This window comes from Patiria miniata, unplaced genomic scaffold (genome assembly GCF_015706575.1).
Source record: "Patiria miniata isolate m_02_andy unplaced genomic scaffold, ASM1570657v1 HiC_scaffold_20, whole genome shotgun sequence".
Taxonomy (NCBI): domain Eukaryota; kingdom Metazoa; phylum Echinodermata; class Asteroidea; order Valvatida; family Asterinidae; genus Patiria; species Patiria miniata.
This window is the reverse complement of record NW_024037059.1, coordinates 626200-647491: the sequence shown is the minus strand read 5'-3', so window position 1 is coordinate 647491 and position 21292 is coordinate 626200. Positions and strand designations below refer to the sequence as shown.

General features: G+C 37.7%; 1 protein-coding gene across 3 annotated transcripts; it reads left to right on the top strand.

Moving 5' to 3' along the window:
- Positions 1 to 66: 66 nt before the first annotated feature.
- LOC119728493 (exocyst complex component 1-like) lies at positions 67 to 21252 on the top strand. Of its 3 annotated transcripts, none has more exons than XM_038200750.1 (23): positions 67 to 151; positions 1213 to 1353; positions 1623 to 1750; positions 1866 to 2031; positions 2213 to 2406; positions 2705 to 2830; positions 3191 to 3425; positions 3745 to 3854; positions 3995 to 4144; positions 4711 to 4950; positions 5248 to 5346; positions 6346 to 6399; positions 8380 to 8441; positions 8587 to 8625; positions 8817 to 8897; positions 10636 to 10768; positions 13348 to 13431; positions 13689 to 13842; positions 14189 to 14209; positions 15259 to 15383; positions 15893 to 16015; positions 16137 to 16208; positions 19462 to 21252. In XM_038200750.1, exons 2-23 carry the CDS (start codon positions 1230 to 1232, stop codon positions 19612 to 19614), a joined length of 2673 nt encoding a protein of 890 aa, XP_038056678.1. In that variant the 5' UTR covers positions 67 to 151; positions 1213 to 1229; the 3' UTR covers positions 19615 to 21252. The 3 variants fall into 3 exon arrangements, with proteins under 3 accessions (XP_038056678.1, XP_038056679.1, XP_038056681.1); XM_038200751.1 differs by having other exon boundaries at positions 6349 to 6399; positions 19462 to 19614; XM_038200753.1 differs by lacking the exon at positions 6346 to 6399.
- The last annotated feature ends 40 nt before the right edge of the window (positions 21253 to 21292 follow it).

Sequence of the window (21292 nt, the reverse complement as noted above, 5' to 3'; positions counted from 1 at the left end):
TGGTAATATCCACTTACGTATGCTAATTTTAGTGACCCCTGAGTCACCGATACTGCGCAGATACTCAATTTGACGCTTTGCGCAAAAAATGGTCGCTCCCAGGGTTTGTTACCGATGAGTGGAAACGGAACGATTTTCCACGAAATTTGCGGTAATTATCAGTTTCTAAGCAATTTCGGATACATTTCTGTGTAAATAGAACTAAACTGAATAAGTTGTATCGTTGTTTGTTGAAATCTGACTTCAAGAAGTGAGAAGATCGCAAGTTATTTAGCAAACTTTACTTGTTAATGTGTTTAGCATTAGGCTCCACCGCACCAGTCTAATATTAAATGTTGCACAGTATTGCTAAGCAGAGGGTGCAGTCTGGATACCCGACCAATGGGGAAATAAACAAAACCAACCAACAAAAAAAACCCCATATTATTTTTTATGTATCCTCGATCCTCCTATATCTGCGCAGATAAGGCTTTGCAACCAAATAAGTAGCTTAAAAACCTAGCAAAGCAACCACTCTTTTCCTCAGCTCTACAAAACTATTTTGTTGGCTTACGATCATCCACCGGCCGTACCGAATAACAAAACGAATTCTCTTTAATTATTTATCCTGCCTAAGCCGACCCATGTAGATCCCAATGATATTGTTATTCTGATCATCCCAATAAACAGAGAAAGTTTTTAAGATGTCGGATTTTAAAACTTATGACCAAAAAACTTCCAAAATAATATCAGAAATGTGTCTTTTTAGTTGCACCGTAAGTTTTACACCGTTGTAGAAACTGCAAATTCTTATCTATGACATCTTAACTATAATACTGACCACAGTGGGAGACCAAGAAAGGTCACCTTTTGGTCATATTTTCGACTTCTGTAGGCCCGGAAGCATTTGCCTGCATTTGTACTTAGTAATTAGCTGTAAAAAGCCGATGTTTTTCATATTGTGCCTGAATTTCCGGTAAAGCCTTCAATTTCCAAATTTTTTTCGGCTGCTGGTTAAAGTTCGTGCATCAAAGGATACGATCCCAGTGAAAGTTTGTCATTTTTTAGGATGCATGCCTTGCAAAATATAACTTAAAGGAGGTGCGCAAAAATAGGAGCGTGTAGCTTTAGGAGGTCTGACGATATTAATATTACTAGTTACAAAAAGATTCTGTAAAATTAGTTGTCGCCAAGTTGTATAATATTTTTGGTTTAACACATGTATCTGAGCAGTCAAAAAGTGAAACAAGATGACAGCCATTCGTCACACACTCCAGCGGGATGTATTTCTGCCCAACGATGAGAGGCTCATTGGATTTGTACACGTCACCAAGACGGGCAAGAAAAAGAAAGTCAGCTTTCTCTGTGCCACAGGTGAGTCCAAATGTCTTGCCATTTGTTTCAAGTTCAAGTTCATGACAAGCTTATTTTGTTATGCTCACTTATTTTTCGTCTGTTTCCATTGGATCAATCTTAATTAATATTTAATAATCTCTTTTGTCTTTTCGCTTGTCATCTCTGTAGCTTTTCAGATGTATCTGACATTTTAATAATTTCTAACTACTCATTGCTCCACTCTCCACCAATTTGGCAATTCAAAATATCCCGCAGGCAAATGCTTTTCTACTTATATTTTTCTTCAGTGACAACTGACGTGCCAGCTCAAGTTTCAGTTCACAAAGTGAAGAAGGTGGATAAGGATACATACAAGAAGCGACAATCCTGGAACCTGGCCGAGCTGAGAGAAGTGGACGGCAAAGATTCTTGTATTGTACGAAATTAACATGAATTTTTCTGTGAAAATGTATTTGTTTGTGAAAGACTTGCTGGAATACAGGTAGAAATTTGAATAACAGAGGTAAACAGCTTTCATTTTCCATCAACAGGACATTCCAGACTTTGATTTGCATTTTGATAAGTGCTACAAGTGGATAGCCAGCAACCCTGCAGAGAAGAACTCCTTCATTGAAACGTTATGGAAACTCACACAGCGATACCTGAAACAGCTCAAGAAACCAGACTTTGTGAATATTAATGAGTCACTTCTCGAGGGTAAGCATTTCAAAATCAAACTATTCCTCTTCACATCTCACAAAAACGCATGCAAATCTTGCATGCAAGTATAAAATACAGAGACTGCATTACAGACCATAAGAAAAGTGTAGTGATTCTGGGCCAAACTGTTATTTGCTTTGGTAAAATGGTTTTGTTTTTCCTTTGCTTGAATCTCCAGAGTTTACCCCCGTTGGTGATCAGTCTCGAGTCCAGCATGCCGAGGATGATTTAGGTACTGGAGATGACTATCAGGTCCTAGCTGCCAGGGAGGAAGCGGACTTGGAGCGTATGATGGCAGAGTGTGAGTTTGCTATCGGGAACGCTGAGGCGTTTGTTGAACGACTGGCCAATGATCTATCGGTCCTAGATGGGGTAAGATTGAACATTAAGCTCTTAAACATTAACTCTATTCTAACAATTTTGAAGGGTTGAGGAAAAGGGATTTTGTAGAATGCAATACGCTTAATTGTTATTGAAATCTTGATTTTGATTAAAAAATTCTGACATCTGTGATGAAATGTGGCATGTATGGCACAGGTCTCAAATGAAATGTTTTTGTCTTTGCCTAGTAACATTTCACTATACAAGTAGATTGACAGCATTCTAAAAATCAGGATTAAATTGGGTAAAAATTATCGAATATTGTTTTGTGACTTTTCCTTTTGCCCAGGCCAACATTCATTCCATCATCGAGTCCCAGCAGGAGGTTGCACGTCTCATGCATGTCCTGGATGAATCCCTCCTTGAAGTCAATAAACTGGAGAACAATCTGGATGAGTATGATCGCATGCTGGAGGTACATGTACACTCGTTAATGTGGTTTGGATATGACAGCACTCACAGGGGCAATTCTGCCGGGAAAGGAGAGCTCCTTATCATAATCTTCTCTTGTAGCTTTTTCTAAATGAGGAGCATTTTTCCTAATAATTTTCCTGACAATTAGTTAAGGAATGTTCCGACTTTTGAGACGCTCCCTAAAGCATCTTCCAAATGTTCACTTTCTAAACTGATTCTGTGAATTGTACTAGCAGTTTTGGTTTGCTGCATTTCGGAATCACAAATAAGTTGCCAGAATGACAACGAATAGCAGAAAATAATTACTAGTTAGATGTATTTCTAATGTTTTATGAAATCAATGTCTCTTGTTTAACTGTAGGGTGTTCGAGTCCACATGGAAATCATGGAGCAGAAGGATTCCATGATCCAGATACAGAGCCAGAATCACTCCAAACTGATTGACCAACTCCGCAACATCATCGGCCAGCTAGACATGCCTCATCATTATAAGATGGCAATTATAGATAGTGACTTGGGCACACCCAAAGGAATCTTGGATTGTACGGATGCTACACAGTGTCTGCAGGAGAAAATGGAGGCGGAAATACATCCAGGTAGGAGGAGGAAGATTGAAATCACCACAAGACCGTTGGAGTGCAGTTCAAGTCTTAGCTGTTTCCTCTGAGTCACTGAGCATAAAGAATGTCTGAATTGAAATGTTGGGGCCTGGCTAGGCAAGACTAGACCTGTTTGGAAATATTGTCCATTTCTGGTAGATATGTTGAGCAACGTACCCCTTTGTAGAGATGCATTATGTACATTGAGAGCTAAATGGCTTTGTTTTTAGAGTACACTATTCGCTTTGCATTAGTTATAATTTGTCAAGTTAATGCTTGTTTAGTTTGACCGAAAATCTTTACAAACAATTTCCAGGTTTGAATAAACTTCGGGCGATAATTGATCAGAAGGATCTACTGACAAATCTCCAGGAGAAGTTTGCTCAGCGACTAGCCATTCATCTCAACAATATCTTTGTGCAACAGGTAACTGCTTATTCAATCTTTCTTTCCCATGTTTCATAATTCAGCGCTCAATCTTGATTTTTGACTTGTTCCTCCCCTCCCTCAATATTGATCAGTCTGACAGACTCAAGGCCTTGATTTTATTCTTGATTATGTCACAGGGCAGCATGACAGGAGATAACTTAGCCTACCAGTCTGGGCGTCTAGCCCTGCCCAAGCATCATAACTTCCATCGAGATCTGATTCCATATCCTGAACTCATGCAATGGCTTAAGAAGGCAGACTACACAAGCTTTAAGCTTCTCTCAAGGGTATGCACCATTAATTACCATCTTAGGCCAAAAAAAAAAGTCTCTGGTTTCTGGTATGCGCGCGCGTCGCCATAGCCATGGGCGTCGGCAAAATGAAAAAGTTTTTTTTTCAATGAAAGATGATGTCTCAAAACTGCCAAACTCACTGGTTTGACAGGAATTCTGCTGCTGCACAATTTTAACGTGTTTTTAGATTGGGTTATGGCCGAGAATATGCTTTATGTGGCCTCTCTGGACTCCCATATATTTGCACTAAGTTTAGTCGGGCACCATTTGCAGTCATCGGCCGACATTTGAAGCAAAAAATTCAGGTAAAAAAAAAAAAAAGCCGTGTCGCCGCACACTTTTTGGGCAAGCTCCATACCAGAAACCGGAGACTTTTTTTTTTGGCCTTTGCTTTGGATGGTCCTCTATTGGTTAAGACTCATTTTAATAGTCATACGATCATAAACTTCAGCTGCCTACTCTGGAGAAGCAGTGTTTTCATTCTGTATTAATTCGATAAATAGCTTGACCGTACTGGAGAAAGTTTCTTCAATGTTCGTCTTTGCTCTTCTGCGTTGCAGAATTACACCAAATCCCTGCATAAACTCTACAGCCATGAAATCAGTGAGTTCTTTGAGCATGCCAAGCAGGCATTGATCAGTAAGACTAAGAGCACACTGGATCCTAAGAAATTTGGCTTTGGTGGGCGGGGTCAACTCCAGGGATCAACTGGTGACCTCTCCAAGTCAGGGTCAAAGAGCAAAGGTCAAGAGTTTCATGGGTCGGAGGCTGAGTTGACAGACAGGCAGCGGTTTGATATGGTAAGTCATTGAATGATTGTCAATAAATATGGGAAGGCTGTTATATGGAAAGAAAGAATTCAGGTCTCATGGGTAGTGAGAATGTGTCCAGGCTATATACTGGTTCTGTGATCGAATTTATTATACTGTCTTTAACGTTAAAGATGAAAAAAAAAAAAAAATAAAGCCTTAACATGTGTATCCAAAAGTACTGATTAAGTCATCTTTTACTTGATTCTGCTTATTTCTCCTTTTGAATTATGCATGAGAGAGATTCTTCAGTCATTGTCTCTGTTGTGTTAATTGTCATGGCAACAGGTCTTCACCCAGGTACTGAATGAAGTTGCACCCATGTGCCAGGCGGAGCAGGATTTCTGTGCCAAGTTCTTTGGTCTTGGGTCAGACACAGACTATGTGGTAAGTAGTCGTTAGCAGCGTTACTTGAGCTCATTTATAGGACAGTATGTCATACATGTAGTAATTATGTCTATACTCCCAATTATAATCTCTACACCCAAAGTAATATATATTATAGCACTTTGCTTTTCTGTCTGTGTATTGTGCACTTGGAAGTTTCTTTCAAGCTTTGACAGTTTTGGTGTTGCTGACATACGTGAAATTCCAATACGGTGTCTAGGATAGTTTCACATTTTTGAAAAGATTACTCATTTATTTCAATTTTAAAACTAATCACATCAACAATTAATTTGTGTTTTCTGAGCATTATAGGTACCGAAATAGTCTTGTGTTGATCAAAGCCAATTGCAGTTATGTGTGCTGCTCAAGAACACAAACACAAGAATACTTGATTTGGCCTTAAACCTAATCTCCGTAAAAAAAGACTGTATTAAACATTACACTTATGAAAATGGCACACAAGCTTCTAAAACTCTGAAAGGCGTGCATTTACACACACCAGAATCTGTGGTTACCTCGTTTATTTTAGCCTACCTACAACATCTAATGTTGTCATTCATGTTTAATATTGACAGATTTTAGCCTTAGTTGGCTGTTGTCCAAGTTGGCTGTACTTGAGCTTAAAGCTAACAGCTTGAAATATTGAGTTAGAGGTTTTATTGTATCATGTATTATTGAAGAATTCCAATACGACATACAGAAGATAACTGTGGATGTAACGGCATGGCTTTTTAATGTTGAGTGATGACATCACTAATTTATGTCACTTCACCTTAACGCTTCCAATCAATGAATTTACATGTATCTTTGCATATTGACATGTATTTCTTTAGGTTTCTAACACAGACTTCCTCCAACAGGTTCAAATATTTGGGCTCTTGTTGGAAAGAAATGGTATAGATTTAATTAAAAAAAATAAAACCCAGAGAATGTGTGACTTTGGCTGAGTTCTAACCTAAAAGTGTTTGCGTGTTGGATGTGTGTATATATCCTCCCCAGCAGAGCGCTTCAAGCTCACGTCACGCAGAGCATGGCAGTAACCCAGGCGGAAAGGTCAGAGGTCATTGCAATATTGCACCCAACTGCTGTTTTATGTTTGAAATGTTGCATGAAATGAAATAGCTGCACGTGTGTTGGTTTGTCAAATAACTAATTTGAGTGCTAATCGCATGCTAAAAGTTGTGTACTAATAGCGTCGTCTTGCCTGTTATTGGCTATGTGCTAAGCTGTAGAGGGCAGTGTCTAAGATTTTTGCTTATGATGCATGGAAACTGACTTGTGTGCTATTTTTGGAAATATTGTAGTTCTATTAGTGCAAAAACCAGCATTAGAATTTAACTGTATCATGTAGTTGTAAAAAGCTACTACATTGGATATGAATCTGCCATCGTTGCGTATGAGCAAAAAAGAAACATGTCCATAAATGAATGAAAGGTTTGCGGAAACACCGGGTGCAAATAATTTCTCAAACTAAGAGAATGGTTCTGAAAAGAACCAGAGGTATAAACTCGACGTTCCAGTCAGTATGCTCTGAGCATCTTCACTTTCCTTAAGACACATGGTGTTTCCTCAAACCTTTCATTCATTAGTATCTCCACCATGCAAAGCCTCAAATCTTACTCATGTCCATAAACTGAAAAATTGTGACTGAAAATGTGTGACTGAAAACTTGTGACTTACAATATACACCCAAGCACATGGTCATGAGATGGCCACACAGTTTGAAGGGCTGCAGGATTCTGATGTGCATGGAGCTATTATTTCCTTCTTTTGTTTTATTTCATTATTCTATTGCTTATTCGTCTTACTACGCTCTCTAAAACTGCATGTTTCGGGGTATGGCTTTAATAACTTTATTGTTCCCCTCTCTCAAAACCAAAGTCACCTGAGCAAAAATCAACAAAACTTATAGTAGATTTCAACAAGTGATTACACTTTTGGTTGCAGGTAAAACTTATGAAATGCAAATTGTACTACAGTACATGTATTGGCTTAAAATGACGAATCATTGCGTTCTGAATTACATTTTGTAGATGTATTAGATTTTCAAAATACTCGTAGTAAAAAATGGAGTAGTCCATATAAGCATTAGTACTTACTGCCTTAGATAAAACTTCATGGAATTGTAACATTCTCTTGCATTGCAACCTTTTTAATTGTTTTATTTTGTAAGGGAAGCAAAGCATGCTTTTGATACGAAAGTAAAAAAAAATATGAATTCTTGTTTTTTCCCCTCATTTTTTGATGGTCATGACATAACATTTTGTTGTTTGAGTTGACCCAATGCCTTGAAATTCACTGATTGTAATACTTTTCAGACAAACACCTTTACATTAGTATTACACTGTGACTAGTCAACCATGACTTAAGTATTGACCTATCAGAATGTATCACGAGACTAAGACATTTTATAATCGTCACATTGAATGTTTAAAACTTGTAAGGTGAGTTTTTGTGTAGTTTGTGATTATTTCAATATTTCACAATTGTTTTCCTCCAACATGCCTGATTAATGTTTTGTTTTGGATACTTGTTGTAAATCTTTGGTAGGATCCACGATTTAAGATTGCAATTGAAGCATAGTGTTCCATGCCTCTTCCAGTCATGTGACAAACTTGAAACATTCCAAATTGCAAGAATTTTTTTTTCGGAGTCATCGTTTGTAACAAGTTGAGGCGTTACACTCAGCACGTCAGCTTAGTTACTTTCTCAACATAAGTCTCTGGTACCTTTAATATGAATACATCTTCCTTTTGAGGTGGTATGCTTTGGTTATACTAATACCTAAAATTAATGGGAAATTTTCTCTTTGAACTCTTGAAATTTTCTTTGCCAGATTTCTCCTCTCCTTTTTAAGTCTAACGAAATTCAACAGTACACCATTTCTATTGAATCTTGTTAAATAATTCGAACAATAAAAGAACTATGCCTCACATTAGTACTGTTGGATTTTGTTGAATTTAAGGTGGCTCTATATTATTCTTTTTCAATACATATTAATACTTGATGATTTTCCTGTTCTCATATCTGAAGGATTTTGTGATGGAGGAATTGATGGGAACTATTGATTCTACACCGGGAAAACAAAAGAAAGAGTAAGTTTTAAGTTCTTTAATATTTTGTACCAAAACACAGGGTAGCATTCTCCTCACAATGTATGATGCAATATGTGATTTCATCGTGACATTAAACATGGAGCTATCACAGTCACAGCTTTGTATTATTTTCTTCTGTATACAGGGACAAGAAGGCAACCATTCTTCCTAACAATGAAATGAGGTGAGTACATCAATTTTATTTGTTTTAATCAACTATAAGCTACTGCTACGATGTAAACATGTACACTAGTTTGTACTGTAAGATATTGCAATTAAATACTTGAAGCAAGGTTATGGATGGAGGTTGCCACACTCCTAAAAATCCCCATATTACAGATGAAGTTGTGTTATTTTTCCCGTTCTTATTTGCAGGGAAGTGATGGCAGATCTTTTCCAAACCTTGGAACCAGAGCTCAAGAACTTCATTGCGTTTGCTGAAAGAGTGGACAACTTGTGAGTCCCCTTAATAATAAATCATTCATAATAATGATAGTAAATTTGTATTCACGACCTTATAAATCAAACATTAATGCCACGGTTATGCATAGGGTGGTGTGACCCTAGGGTGGTGCGTCCGCTTAACTGTGAATTAAGGATCAACTTCTTTGGCTATTAAAAAGAAGATTGTGGTGAGATAATGGTATGCTGATGGGCATTGTGTAAACCCACTCCCTCCACATAAATCATTCATAATAATGATAGCAAATTTGTATTCACGACCTTATAAATTAAACAGTAATACCATGGTTATGCATAGGGAATTAAGGATCAACTTCTTCGGCAATTAAAAGAAGAGAATGCTTGGGAATAAACAAGAATCTACTCCAACATTTACTGTCAAGATGGATTTCATTGATTTATTGCTAATTAATATTCACATACACGGAACAAAAACGAAACATTGCTCACAAGACAGCTTGAAATTTGTTGGAGTAGATTGTACATTGTACAGTAATAGTATGGCAATAAAATAGTAGAGTATTACTCAGCTATAGTAATGAAGTATAGTAGTGGCAATAGGTCATAATAATTACTGGGTTACTACAATGGTAATATTAAGCTAATAGTAATGGGCTCATGGTTGGCTAATGGTGAGATAATGGTAGGCTGATGGGCATTGTGCAAACCAGCTGCCTCCACATAAAAGAGTCAACATGTGCAAGAAATACAGGGTCACCGAAACAATAAATGAAACAGCCGTCTAGGTAATACAGTACATGAAACAGTGGCGAAGCCTCACGTGAAACTCACACAATGGAACTTTCTGCACAGAACTTTCTCGAAATGCAACAAACAAAACTTGGCCAAAATGACAGATTCTGACTAAAGTCTAAGTCCACACTTGGTCAATATGTTCTATGAACCATGGGCGTCGCCAGGATTTTTTCTAGAGGAGGGCAAACATATTTTTGCCCAAAAAAATCCTGTATTTCCCAACATTTGCTCGAATTATCAATTTTAGAGGGGGGCAGGGACATTTTGCCCCCCCCCCCAACCCATTAAATGTACACCACTATGACTTCACGCCTCTTTTTCTTTTCTTTTTTTCTCTTTTTTCTTATTCCCTTTTTTTTTTTTTTCTTTTCTTTTCAGGGGGGGGGGGGGGGGCAAGTGCCCCCCTTGCCCCCCCCCCCTCGCGATGCCCATGCTATGAACCTGCATTCATAACATGATTGGGACAGAATGATGAATTTCGGTGAATTAAATGTGCAAAATGCTTAAGATCTGTTGATAAAATGACACTTGCGTCTGAGCAAAATTGTCTGCTGAAAGAGACAATACAATACAATACAATACAATACGTATGCCACGAGGAAGTACATCGCGTAAGCTTACAGGACTGAGCTACATTCGACATAATACGACAATATACAAACATTGTCTCATAATTATAATGACATGAATAGTTAGACATAATAACCAAGATTATGAATAAACACCAGGATGTATTTCATAATTCGTATGAAGGAAAGTTGTTCACATCTCAGAACTATTTTATTTGTGCAAGCGTACTGCAAGTCTTCGTGATGTGGTTAACGTAAACAGTACATTTTGTTCACAACAAAAGTTAGGCTTATTTCAAGTCAGATCGCCACATTAAAACAACAGCACTACAAATAAATTAGATCTCAAAACTCCAGCTAAAAATGAGACAGTCATAAACTCTTTATTTTTGTCTTTCTTTCTGCAGTTTTTCAGTGTACATGCTCGTACGCATTGGCTACCAAGTCATGGCATCCCCTAACAAACAATCCAGCTCCTACCTAAGGATGGTCCTGGCTAACTGTCTCATTGAAGTCAAGAGGAACTTTGATAAATACATCGTAAGATATTTCACTTTTTTGGTTCATCTTCTTCTTTTGCAATAGATTTGCTGTTTTCAATGGCAAACCCAAAGTTGTAGCCATGAAGAGGAAATCTGTATGTGATCTCACTAGTTTTGTATTTGATTTCACTGGTTTATAATTTATTCTGATGTTGGGTTAATGTTATTGGACAAACACTTACACCAATCAGCTAATAAGCTATAGAAAGCTTGGCGGAGAGCCTTGTTCCGTAAATAATAAATAACAACATCCAACCAGCTGTTTGTCAACAAGATAGCATCTGTCAAGTTTTCAGCCAAGTAGCCGTCGTATGCAGAAAAATCGGATTGCTGTGTTAGTATGGCTAACCAAATCAAAGTTGGAATCCAGGCAATTAAGACTGCCCCAGTTATGATGATGATGGTGGTGGTTGATCGGGTATTAATCCTCTGATGTCCCTGTTCATTTCCAGCTTGGTTTTCAGCAGCAATCCGTCGGGCTTGGCGGCGAGCAATCAGAGAAATATGAATATACAGGGCAAATATTGTGCCAAGAACAAGTAGAATAGAAATTATGGATATGTAGCCTCCTAAATCATTAGTTGATGCAAGGCATAAATGCGGACTGGACTGCTGTACTGAGCTGTGGTTATAAACCCCATACACTAAAACAGCACCGACGATGGTGATCAACCATGTCGCACTGACCATCAACTTGGCTCTGGGCACAGTCATCAACATTGGGTAACGCAGTGGATGAGAAATAGCAATATAACGATCCACTGTTAAGAGTAACAGAGAGAAGAAGACAAGTCCCATTAACATGTAGACTATTACACCGTACACTGCACAGAGAAAATCACCCAGCAGCCAGTCTCCTGAGAGAAGTTCCGGTAGTTTGAAGACCCAGAATACTCCAGTGAATAGATCGGACAGGGTGAGAGAAGCCATGAAAATCTTGGTTGTCGGTTGAATGCTGGTGACACGACGTAAAGTAAACAGCATCAGTGGATTCAGCAGAAAGTTCAAAATGAGCGCTAGCATTATGAGAGTTGCAACAACAATTACGAATGGTGTTAGGGTGACGCTCTCCGGGACAAAAACCGTCGTGTTTAACATTTCTTGTTTGGGTTCCATGATTGTAATAGCTGTGGGCAGAAAGTTGAGAAAATATATGCTCCCTCGATGCTCTTGCTATGAATTGGATTATTCCACGTCCTGAGATATTGCTTGACCGGTCTGATGACTCGTCTGATACGTGAGAGAAGATCCACCTTAATTACTTCACAGGCTCCGTCAATATAATTCAGCCAGCTTGGCACACCAACGCCGTGTGCACTGTTTGCATTTCCCGGTCCCTTCAATACTATTCAACAAGCTTGCTAAAGATATGGCTGGAGTTACGATCATCGGTTGACCTAATGCTAGGACGTCATCAAGGACAACGTAATAAATTTTTAATAAATTATGAGCAACGTTGTCATTTATTTCTGGCAGTGCGGCTTCCTTAACTTCCCTTTTTTGTCTGTCTGATCAGTTTGACAGCTATTCATCATCCAATCCAATGCTTCCCATTCATGTGCACTAGTACATGTAATTACATTTTCCCCCGAGTGATTTCAGTAACCTTCAGTTTCCATGTCATTCAATTTATTAGTTTCCATGACAACCGTCTGAATTGTAACTAGAAGGTTTTGGACTAGCTTACCTAATAAACCGAATAGACTGTGCATGAATGCATCCGATTTCCTGTCCATGCATCCAATTAAGAGTCCACGTCACCAATGCGGATAGTTTCTCGCAATTTTGCTACAACTGCAGAATTTTGTTTGTGCAGATTCTGACGCTAAGATTTTGTATGCAGCAGTGTAGCCACTAATGATCACTTCTAACACAGCTAAATTATTACGTTGAAATTGACAAAGAAAAATAATCTAAAAAAGAACAAATTAATAAAGATTTTAAATCCATTAAGTTTCATGTTAGGTTTTGCTAACATTAAAGCTACAGTCCATCATTTGTTATTTGTGCTTTTTGTTCGTTTGAAGCAACAAAAGAGTTCAAAATCTAATGAAGGATACTGAGCAACTAACCTGATGAAGTTTCAGCTAAGCTTCAGCTGTACATTCCGAGAAAAACAGCATTCTAAGATCTCAATTTCAAATCAAAAGTTACTGAATCATGTTTTAAATTGTTTTGAATTGCAGCTGTACGCGACGTAGCGCACTGATCCGACGAATTATAACAACCGCGCGCGCGTGTGCGTTGGTCCAATACTTGTGCGCGCTGCGCTGAATAACAAAACGAACTACTAATTTAAATTTTCCTACGGTGCTTCTTAAGAATCACCGTTGGAAATGCCTTCTTTCGTTAATTACTTCAAAATGACAGCTTCCAGAAAGAATAATTTCACAGGGAGTTTAGTTCCCTTACTATATTTCAACCAAGTTTGTTTTTCAACAATAATTACACCAGTTACTTTTCGGATGGCTGCAAATGATGGACTATAGCTTTAAATGAAATTCAAATATTAACATTGACATAAGTGTGACACAGTTTCTTCCAACTTCTGTTTTGAATGATTCCTTCTATCGATAGGATGGCATTGTAACATCAATAAGAGAAACGAAGATGTCAAGGAAGAGCAAGTGCGGAATCCTGCCATTCGTCAAGGAATTTGAGGTGATTTAGGACATTTATTTATTTTTGTCTGCCGTATTTGTTAAAAATGTTACTTATTTTGAATTAGTTATTAAAAATACATTTATGGCTTGGAGCTCTGGACAAGATTCAGATGTGTCTTTGTACTTTCCAGGGCCCACTTGGATGAAATCCATATTTTGATTTGCGATAAAAATTTGTCAATGATAAATTGATATGATGTCATCAACATTTTTAGCTGATTATAATTTTTGTTTCATTATTTCTGCCGCCTCCAGTGGTTTGCTGAGCAAGCAGAGACCGTCTTCAAAGGATCAGATCGTCGTGGTGATCTGGACAAAGCCTACTCTAAGTTGATCCAGGCCCAGTTCAGTGCCATCCACAAGATTGCCTTAGATCACCAGAAAACACCCAGTGATGTCGTCATCTTTGGTATGTTACTCAATTTGGTTAAGTAATCTTCAACTGTATTTGGTTTACACAAATACAATCTCCCCAAAAGACTACTGTGACTCCAATGCAAAGCCAAGTTGTGAGTTTTTGGGTTATATGGTTTAAACTTTGGCATTTTTTCAGCAGATATTATTTGATGTTGAATTCTAAATAAATTTGTACCGTTGTGAATTTCCTGGAGTGCTAGATAGGTCAGTTAGAAGAGTGTTGCTATGGTTTTTTAGAGGTTTATGAGATCCAGTATTGCATTTGTGTTTGTTGGGTTTTTTTCATCCGAAGTATTAACTTTATGTAACATATTATTTGTATTCTTTCTTGTTTACAGAAAACTTCCATCATTTACATGGTGAGTTTATTAATATTTTCTTTCATTGTTGTATAAACTATTGGACCACAGCACTCCATTTATTTTTGTTTTCTTTTGGTGTTCATCATCCAGTGAATGGTATTCAACTCATGTGCAGTGGTATGTGATTCGAATCCTGACGGGGTGCTTGTGTTCTTTAGCAAGACACTTTACTACAATTATCTCTCTCAACCCATCAAATTAATGCTTAAATGATTTCTCTGTCATTGTTCACAATCAAGTCCTGTCCGTGATATGTACATCACCAGAGTCATCTGATCACTAATTTTGTTTACCCCATCTGGCCGGATGCCTCACATGTTTACAGATGTCAAACTGTAGTCTGGCAAACATCAAGATAAGTCAATTAGTGGTCTGTCTGGGCACGTAGAACGTTCAATCATTAACTGAAGGCTGCAGGTAGCATTGGATCGTTGGGTCTCGCACTTCATATATTTTTACCCAACGGAGAGTAATAGTTGTTCTTAATCCAAACATTTCATTTTGTCATGTTAACTGCCTGCAATAATCTGATAGACTGAGAGTAAATTTACAGTAAACCCAGGGGGTTTAATATGACTGTTTTTGTACTCTGTTTATTAGAATTTAATTGTAATTTTGATGTTCCTAGCAGGCCCTGGATATTTTATATTTATTTTGTTGTGCTGTTTGTATTGCAATTTTGTTCTGTTTTATACCTCGAAATTTTCTGCTTTTGATGATTTGCTTACTATATTTTACTTGGTTTATTCCTCGGACTCCCATGTATTTTTTCTTTAATTTTATCTTAATTAGTAATTGTTAATTCTTTTAATTTCTGTATCATATTTGTAAAGCGCCTGGGAGCATTTTATTTAAATGGATTTGGCGCTATATAAATGTATTTTATTATTATTATTATTATTATTATTAAATTTGCATAAAACATACTTTTGGTTTGCAGATTTAGGGTTTGCAGAATTATTACCCCTACCTACTTATTTTGCCAGCATCCTGAAGTCACAAGGAAATTGTGATTGATTTATTTGTTTGACTTGTTTGCCTCTCAGGAACCCTTTCACGATTGAAGATCACTTGCCTAGAGGCAGAACGCAAAGAAGCCAAACAGAAGTACAATGATCATCTACAGGCATATATCAGAGTGTCGCTAGGAAGGCCTATGGATAAACTCAATGTAAGCTGTCATGCCATCTCATGTCTGCATTGTATAACATCCCCCACCCCCACCCCCACCCCCACCCCCACCCCCGCCCCCACCCCTACCCCCACCCCCACCCCTACCCCCACCCCCACCCCAGAAGGACACTTAAGTGCGTTTTTGCCTTGTGCACACAAGTGTGTATTTGCCTGCAATCAGGGACCCCCTATTGTCCCTCTTTTGTTTGTACTTTAACTTTTTAGGGAGACCTCCCATATGTTTTGTACACCATAAATTGGGGACCTTTGGGAATTGGGGACCCTATTGTCCTCTATCGTTCAACGTCCCCTATTGAATGCAGAAACAAAGTCATTATGTGAGACATTTAGAGTTGATACAAGCAAACCAGTGCACCCATGTGATGTGTAAGGGTATATGTCAGTCTTTCTTCCACATTAGAGCTTTTTAAAAATACACAATTGTCTGCAAGTGTAATTTATGTACTTCAATTTATACACATATGGTCTGGTTCCCCTTTATTACAGCAATTCTTTGAAGGTATCCAGGTGCTGGTATCACAGGGAGTTAAGGAAGAGGAGGTCGGGTACCAGATGGCATTCAACAAGCAGGAGCTACGCAAAGTCATCAGGGAATACCCTGGGAAAGAGGTATCAACTTGTGTCCACTTTCACCCAAAACTCATACCATCACATCAAATGTCTTAAAGTACTAGCACACAATTTTTACTTCAATTTTGTAAAGATAAGGAAAAATTGTCTTGATTTGCAGGTGAGGCGAGGACTTGACAACCTGTACAGAAAGATGGAGAAGACATTGTGTGAAGAAGAAAACCTGATGCAGGTATGTGCTTTCTCAAGCAGGTGGGTCAGGACTCAAAGAGGGCGCCCTTTACATCACCTGTAGACCATCACACATTCAAGTCTGAAGGTTGCAAAACAGTAAAAAGCTAGTTAAAATACTTGCAACTCTCCAAGGTGTTTGAGACACACATCAAATTAAAGCTTTTCTGTGGGTAAACAATGACTTTCAGGAGAAATTTGCATCCAAAGAAAAAAATAACCTTAAAGTAGTCCCATAGCCCATTGCCAGTTTTAAAAATGATTTTTACGCTTCATTGCAAACAGAATGATTTAGAACCCAATGTTATCCAAATTTCACAGAAACAAAGTTTGCAGTCCTGTGCACGGCTTCCACCCTTCTTTTTTACAAACCCTCAAGTTCATGGCCCACAAAATGCTCAAATAGTAGATGGTTTTAGGGCATGCAAATCGTGATTTGGCCGATGTCAGCAATTTTGGGCCTATTTTACTGGCCTGCACCCTGACAGATTTGTATTTCAATATTAGGTTTTGCCCTTCACCGACGTATAAACACTGTATACTCAGTGTGTTACCCCCCCCGAGTAGCAGCGGGTACCGCAGTAAACTATTCATAAGATGGAATTTTGCATCGGGGTGATGTAAATCACATTAGGTTTTGCCCTTCACCGACTTATAAACACTGTATACTCAGTGTTTTACCTACAGAGTGAAAGTTGGAAAAAATGTCTCGGGTGGGACTCGATTTGTATCTGCTGACTGTATGGCGCCCTCATTTGACTTGAAGACAGATGGCATGTTAGATAAAAGCCATTAACTGCGCGTAGATGGTGGCAATAATGGACGATTACATTTACCTCATTTTTACACCTTGGATATGTTTATAGAAGCCTGGGGGGGGGGGGGTCCATCAAGCAACCTTTGTTGACCTCAAATGAACTTCGTGATGATTAGCTTAGGGCAGGGAGTTTAAATACTACGTGATGATTGATTTTTAGCAATATTTGCTTATATTTTGTGCCTAATGTGTTTTGGTTATTGCAGTCATGAGGAATGTCCACTTGTTTCAAGAAGACAAACAAATCATGACTCACTTAACAATTATACACAGCTTTTGACATACATGTATTTGAAACATGCCTCTCATCCTACCACTGGTAATATTGAACTAGGAATAATGAATGGAAATATTGAAAATAAAGTCCCAGTTTGTTGTGAAGACTCGTATGAGATAAGAGGTATAATCCTAACTTGTGGAAAAACCTTTCACTTTGCAAATTGAATAGCACTAAACACCCATAAGAATAAACACTCCTGGATATTTTCATAGTTTGCGCTTCGTGACATGAAAACAGTTGTTTGGGTAGAGGCAAAAACAATTTACTGTGAAATAAAGGAAAAATGTACTATTCCCAGGAATGTCACTTGGCAATTGTGCATTGATTTTTGAGTTAGTAGATAATTAGTATTAGTAATTTGTAAAGATCTAAACACATTTAATACTTCGTCCAAGTATGACTCCCTTGTAGTGCTCACAATCAATCAAGAGACAAGAAAGATAATAAAATAGCGCATGCTTAAATCCGAAGCATGTATATTATGTCTACACTGACAATGGGAAATATAGAGCAACTGATGGTTCATATTTGATCGTTTTTTGTACATGGCTTGAAGCTGTTGGAAAAACTCATCTGTCAATCCATGTACCTGGGAGTGAAAACTTGTAAAAACACTCAGACTCTGCTGGTGTGTTTATTCAGTAGCCATATGCCTACAGTGTTTGTTTGCTTGAACCTAGTATAACACTTGTATACTGCCCTCTGTTGACCTTATGGTGGGTAAATAAATGAAGGAATAATACATTACCCCAGACGTCAGTGGAACTGAAGTCTAGATGCCTTTCTGAACATGCTTGCTTTTTGATGCACATGAAATGGACTGTATTTGTAGGATATCATTTGGGGTCAGTTTTATTGAGGTCGGTTTTCATTTTGGGAGGGTGGAGCACACCTTTCCCTTAAAACTAGTATTACATAAAAGTGAAGCTGATGAAGTAAGACTTGCCGTCATGCAGTGTTCGGCATATGTAGGGTCATTCGTGAAGGAGCACATTCTGTGTATGTTTGTAATGGTTTTAACCTGAACTATGGGCTTTTTCTGCCATCATGTCTGGCTTCAGAACCAATAGTGAATCAGGAAAGCTGTCTTGTCAGGCAGCCTCATCAAGAGCAGCTGGTCAGTCCATACTAAACAAAGAAAACATTAAAAACCGAGACAATTAATACCTTAAATTAGGCCAGTTGCATTGAACACAGTCGCAGCTTATTTACATCAAAATTAGTCATCCTTTCTTACGGATCTGGCGTTTTTGAAAAAGATATATTAAGACTGACCTACAAAGTATGACCCTTCCTACTGCCCTACATCTAACATCATCTTACAGGTGTCCACTGTGGAAAGAAATTCCAATGACTTGTGAAAGTCTTTATTATAAAGTAGCTCTCTGTAAGAAATTCCAGAGTGTTTGCACATTGGGGCATTTGTCCAGTCTGTCTTCATAGTTGGACAGGTGTGCCTAGTCTGTCCCTAAGGTGTCCATTTCTTCAATGCCCCACACAAGACACTCCAGACACAGTCTTGTTTGGAGTTTTCCAACAGCTACAAATGTGGGGCACATTAGCTTAACAAAATTAGATGATTTTATTTGAAGATAGACTAATTTGTCCTTATAAACAACTTGTTTTTACACTTTTAATTTGAGGATAAAAGAAGTAAAATAGATCGCATACATTTTCACACAGCCCTCATCAGCAACAAGACAAAGCACGTAGTGTAATCCAATAAGGTGAATCAACACTTATAACTCTGCCCAGAGAAACAATTTATTGCTCAAAGGCATATCTGGTTGGTTTTGAACGCCCCAATCTTTTAAAATTATCAACACAATTTATACTTTTTGTGTAACTTTCATACCGGTTTACTTGCATACTGATATATGGTGGAGCAAATTCCATGCAGGGATACTCTTGTTTTTGCCGTTTTACAATGCATTGTAACATAATTGTATCTCACAATCCATGGATACATGAGAACCTATTCAGGCAGTGTTTGTCAATATGTGTATGGATGAGGACAGCTCCATAGGAAGGCGAGATAGATCCTTGAATCCTCAAGCCCATCAAACAGGGGTAACAATATCACAGAAGACAATGAATATCTTGTAGATGCACTTCTTTGGTTCTTAGGTCTGTAAAAACTCTTTGATTTCATTGCAGGTGTCCTGGCATTTGATGCAGGAGGAGTTTATCCGTCAGTACAAACACTTTGAAGATTTGATCAATCGTTGCTACCCCGGGGCCAATGTCACCTTGGAATTCAAAGTGGAGGATGTACTTCAGTTCTTCTCAGAAATCGCTCAATCACATTGAGAAACATCAGCATCAAACACAGGGATTCTCTCCAATGATGTGAGGTATGTTAGTTGAAGAAGAAACATGTGGATGGGAAGCTTATACCAATAGACAATTTGGCAAATATCTGCAGTTTGATTTTATTATTTTTTTATTGTTTTCTTCAAAATGCCAGAACAAATAATTTCACAGGGAATTTATTGCCATTACTATCTTTAAATCAAGTAATATGCTTTTCATCAATAATTTTGTCAGTTACTTTTTGGACAGCTGAAAATGATATACCCTGCCTTTAACTATATGTGATCACTAAGCCATATGGATGTAGCATATCATGTCCACTGATTGCACAGTATCTGCAGAGTTTGTTTTTCTACCAGATGTGACAGCAAAGGAGGTCACTGTGAGTGTCATAGTACAAACGTTTGGCATAGTCATTTCAGCAAAGATTGTGAGGAAATTTGGCCCTGCGTCAAGAAATAAATTCGGCTGCAAAATCAGCAATGATCGACCAGAATTTTCTCTGAATGTTCACCTAAGTTTTGTGCAGTAAACACTTTAGCAAAAATGCGTGTAGAGAGTATAAAAATTGTACATTTGTTGTATATTATTCAAGAATGAAAGTTCAAATTATATTGTTATGTTATGTTACTTTGTATAAATTGTATTTCTTTTAATATTTAGTAGCGTTTCTACTAAATATGCTTTACATTTTTGGTTCAGTTTTTAAGCAACTCAAAACCTAAATAAACTTGTTTTGTTTTATTTGATTTGATTGTGTTTTATGTTGTCACAATCATTATTGCGCTTGAGTAACTCTATCTTTGTCCTAAAAGAGGATGCATTACATAATACTTTGTATACATAGTGCTACAAAAATAACTTAATTAAAAGACCAATAATGGAGGAAAAAACTTACCAAATAATTGACAAAATTGTTTTGTGGTGTAAATGTTGGTATATAAGTGACAAACACCTTGTACTTTGTGTTGTGTTTTTAGTATGTCATAATTTTGAAGGAAAAAATAAATAGTGTGTCACTAAAATGTTCAGTTCCCAACTTCATGTGCATTGTATCCCATCGTCGATGGAGTGTTGAAAATTAAAAATAAATGGAACTTAGAGATTACTTTTACCCAAAAAAAAGTAATGGCGAATAAAAATCGCTCTAAAACTGATGGCGTCAAAATAATGAAAGCAGAATTTGAACTTTTCAGTATGTCTTTCACGAGTAGTATATTGTACAGAAGATTGTGCAGTTAGTCTAACCTAATGATGAAATCGGACTCTTATCATCATTATTATCATATCGTCATTGGCTAAATCATTGTCCTTCCTCGCACGTTTCTACCGCTCCTGCATTTCTGCTGACCAAACAAATATCCGGCTACCTTTCTCATAACACCTCATCTCACTGTAAACGGTAAATAGAGGTGTCTTGGTTGCCATGGTGACGTTCTCCATGGCACTTATCGCGGGAGGCGATCACATCACTTCAGATATTTTGTCAAAACAACAAATCCAGAGGGATTTCACGTGCATTTATGTCCAGCGTAAAATTGATCTATTTGTGAACTACATTCAAATTTGTCCAGATTTGTTTGTTATTTTTGTTGAGCTTAAACTAATTAAATAATAATGATGGATCTTGCCAAATATTGTTTCATAAGTTTGTCATGAATGTTTTTGAGTACTT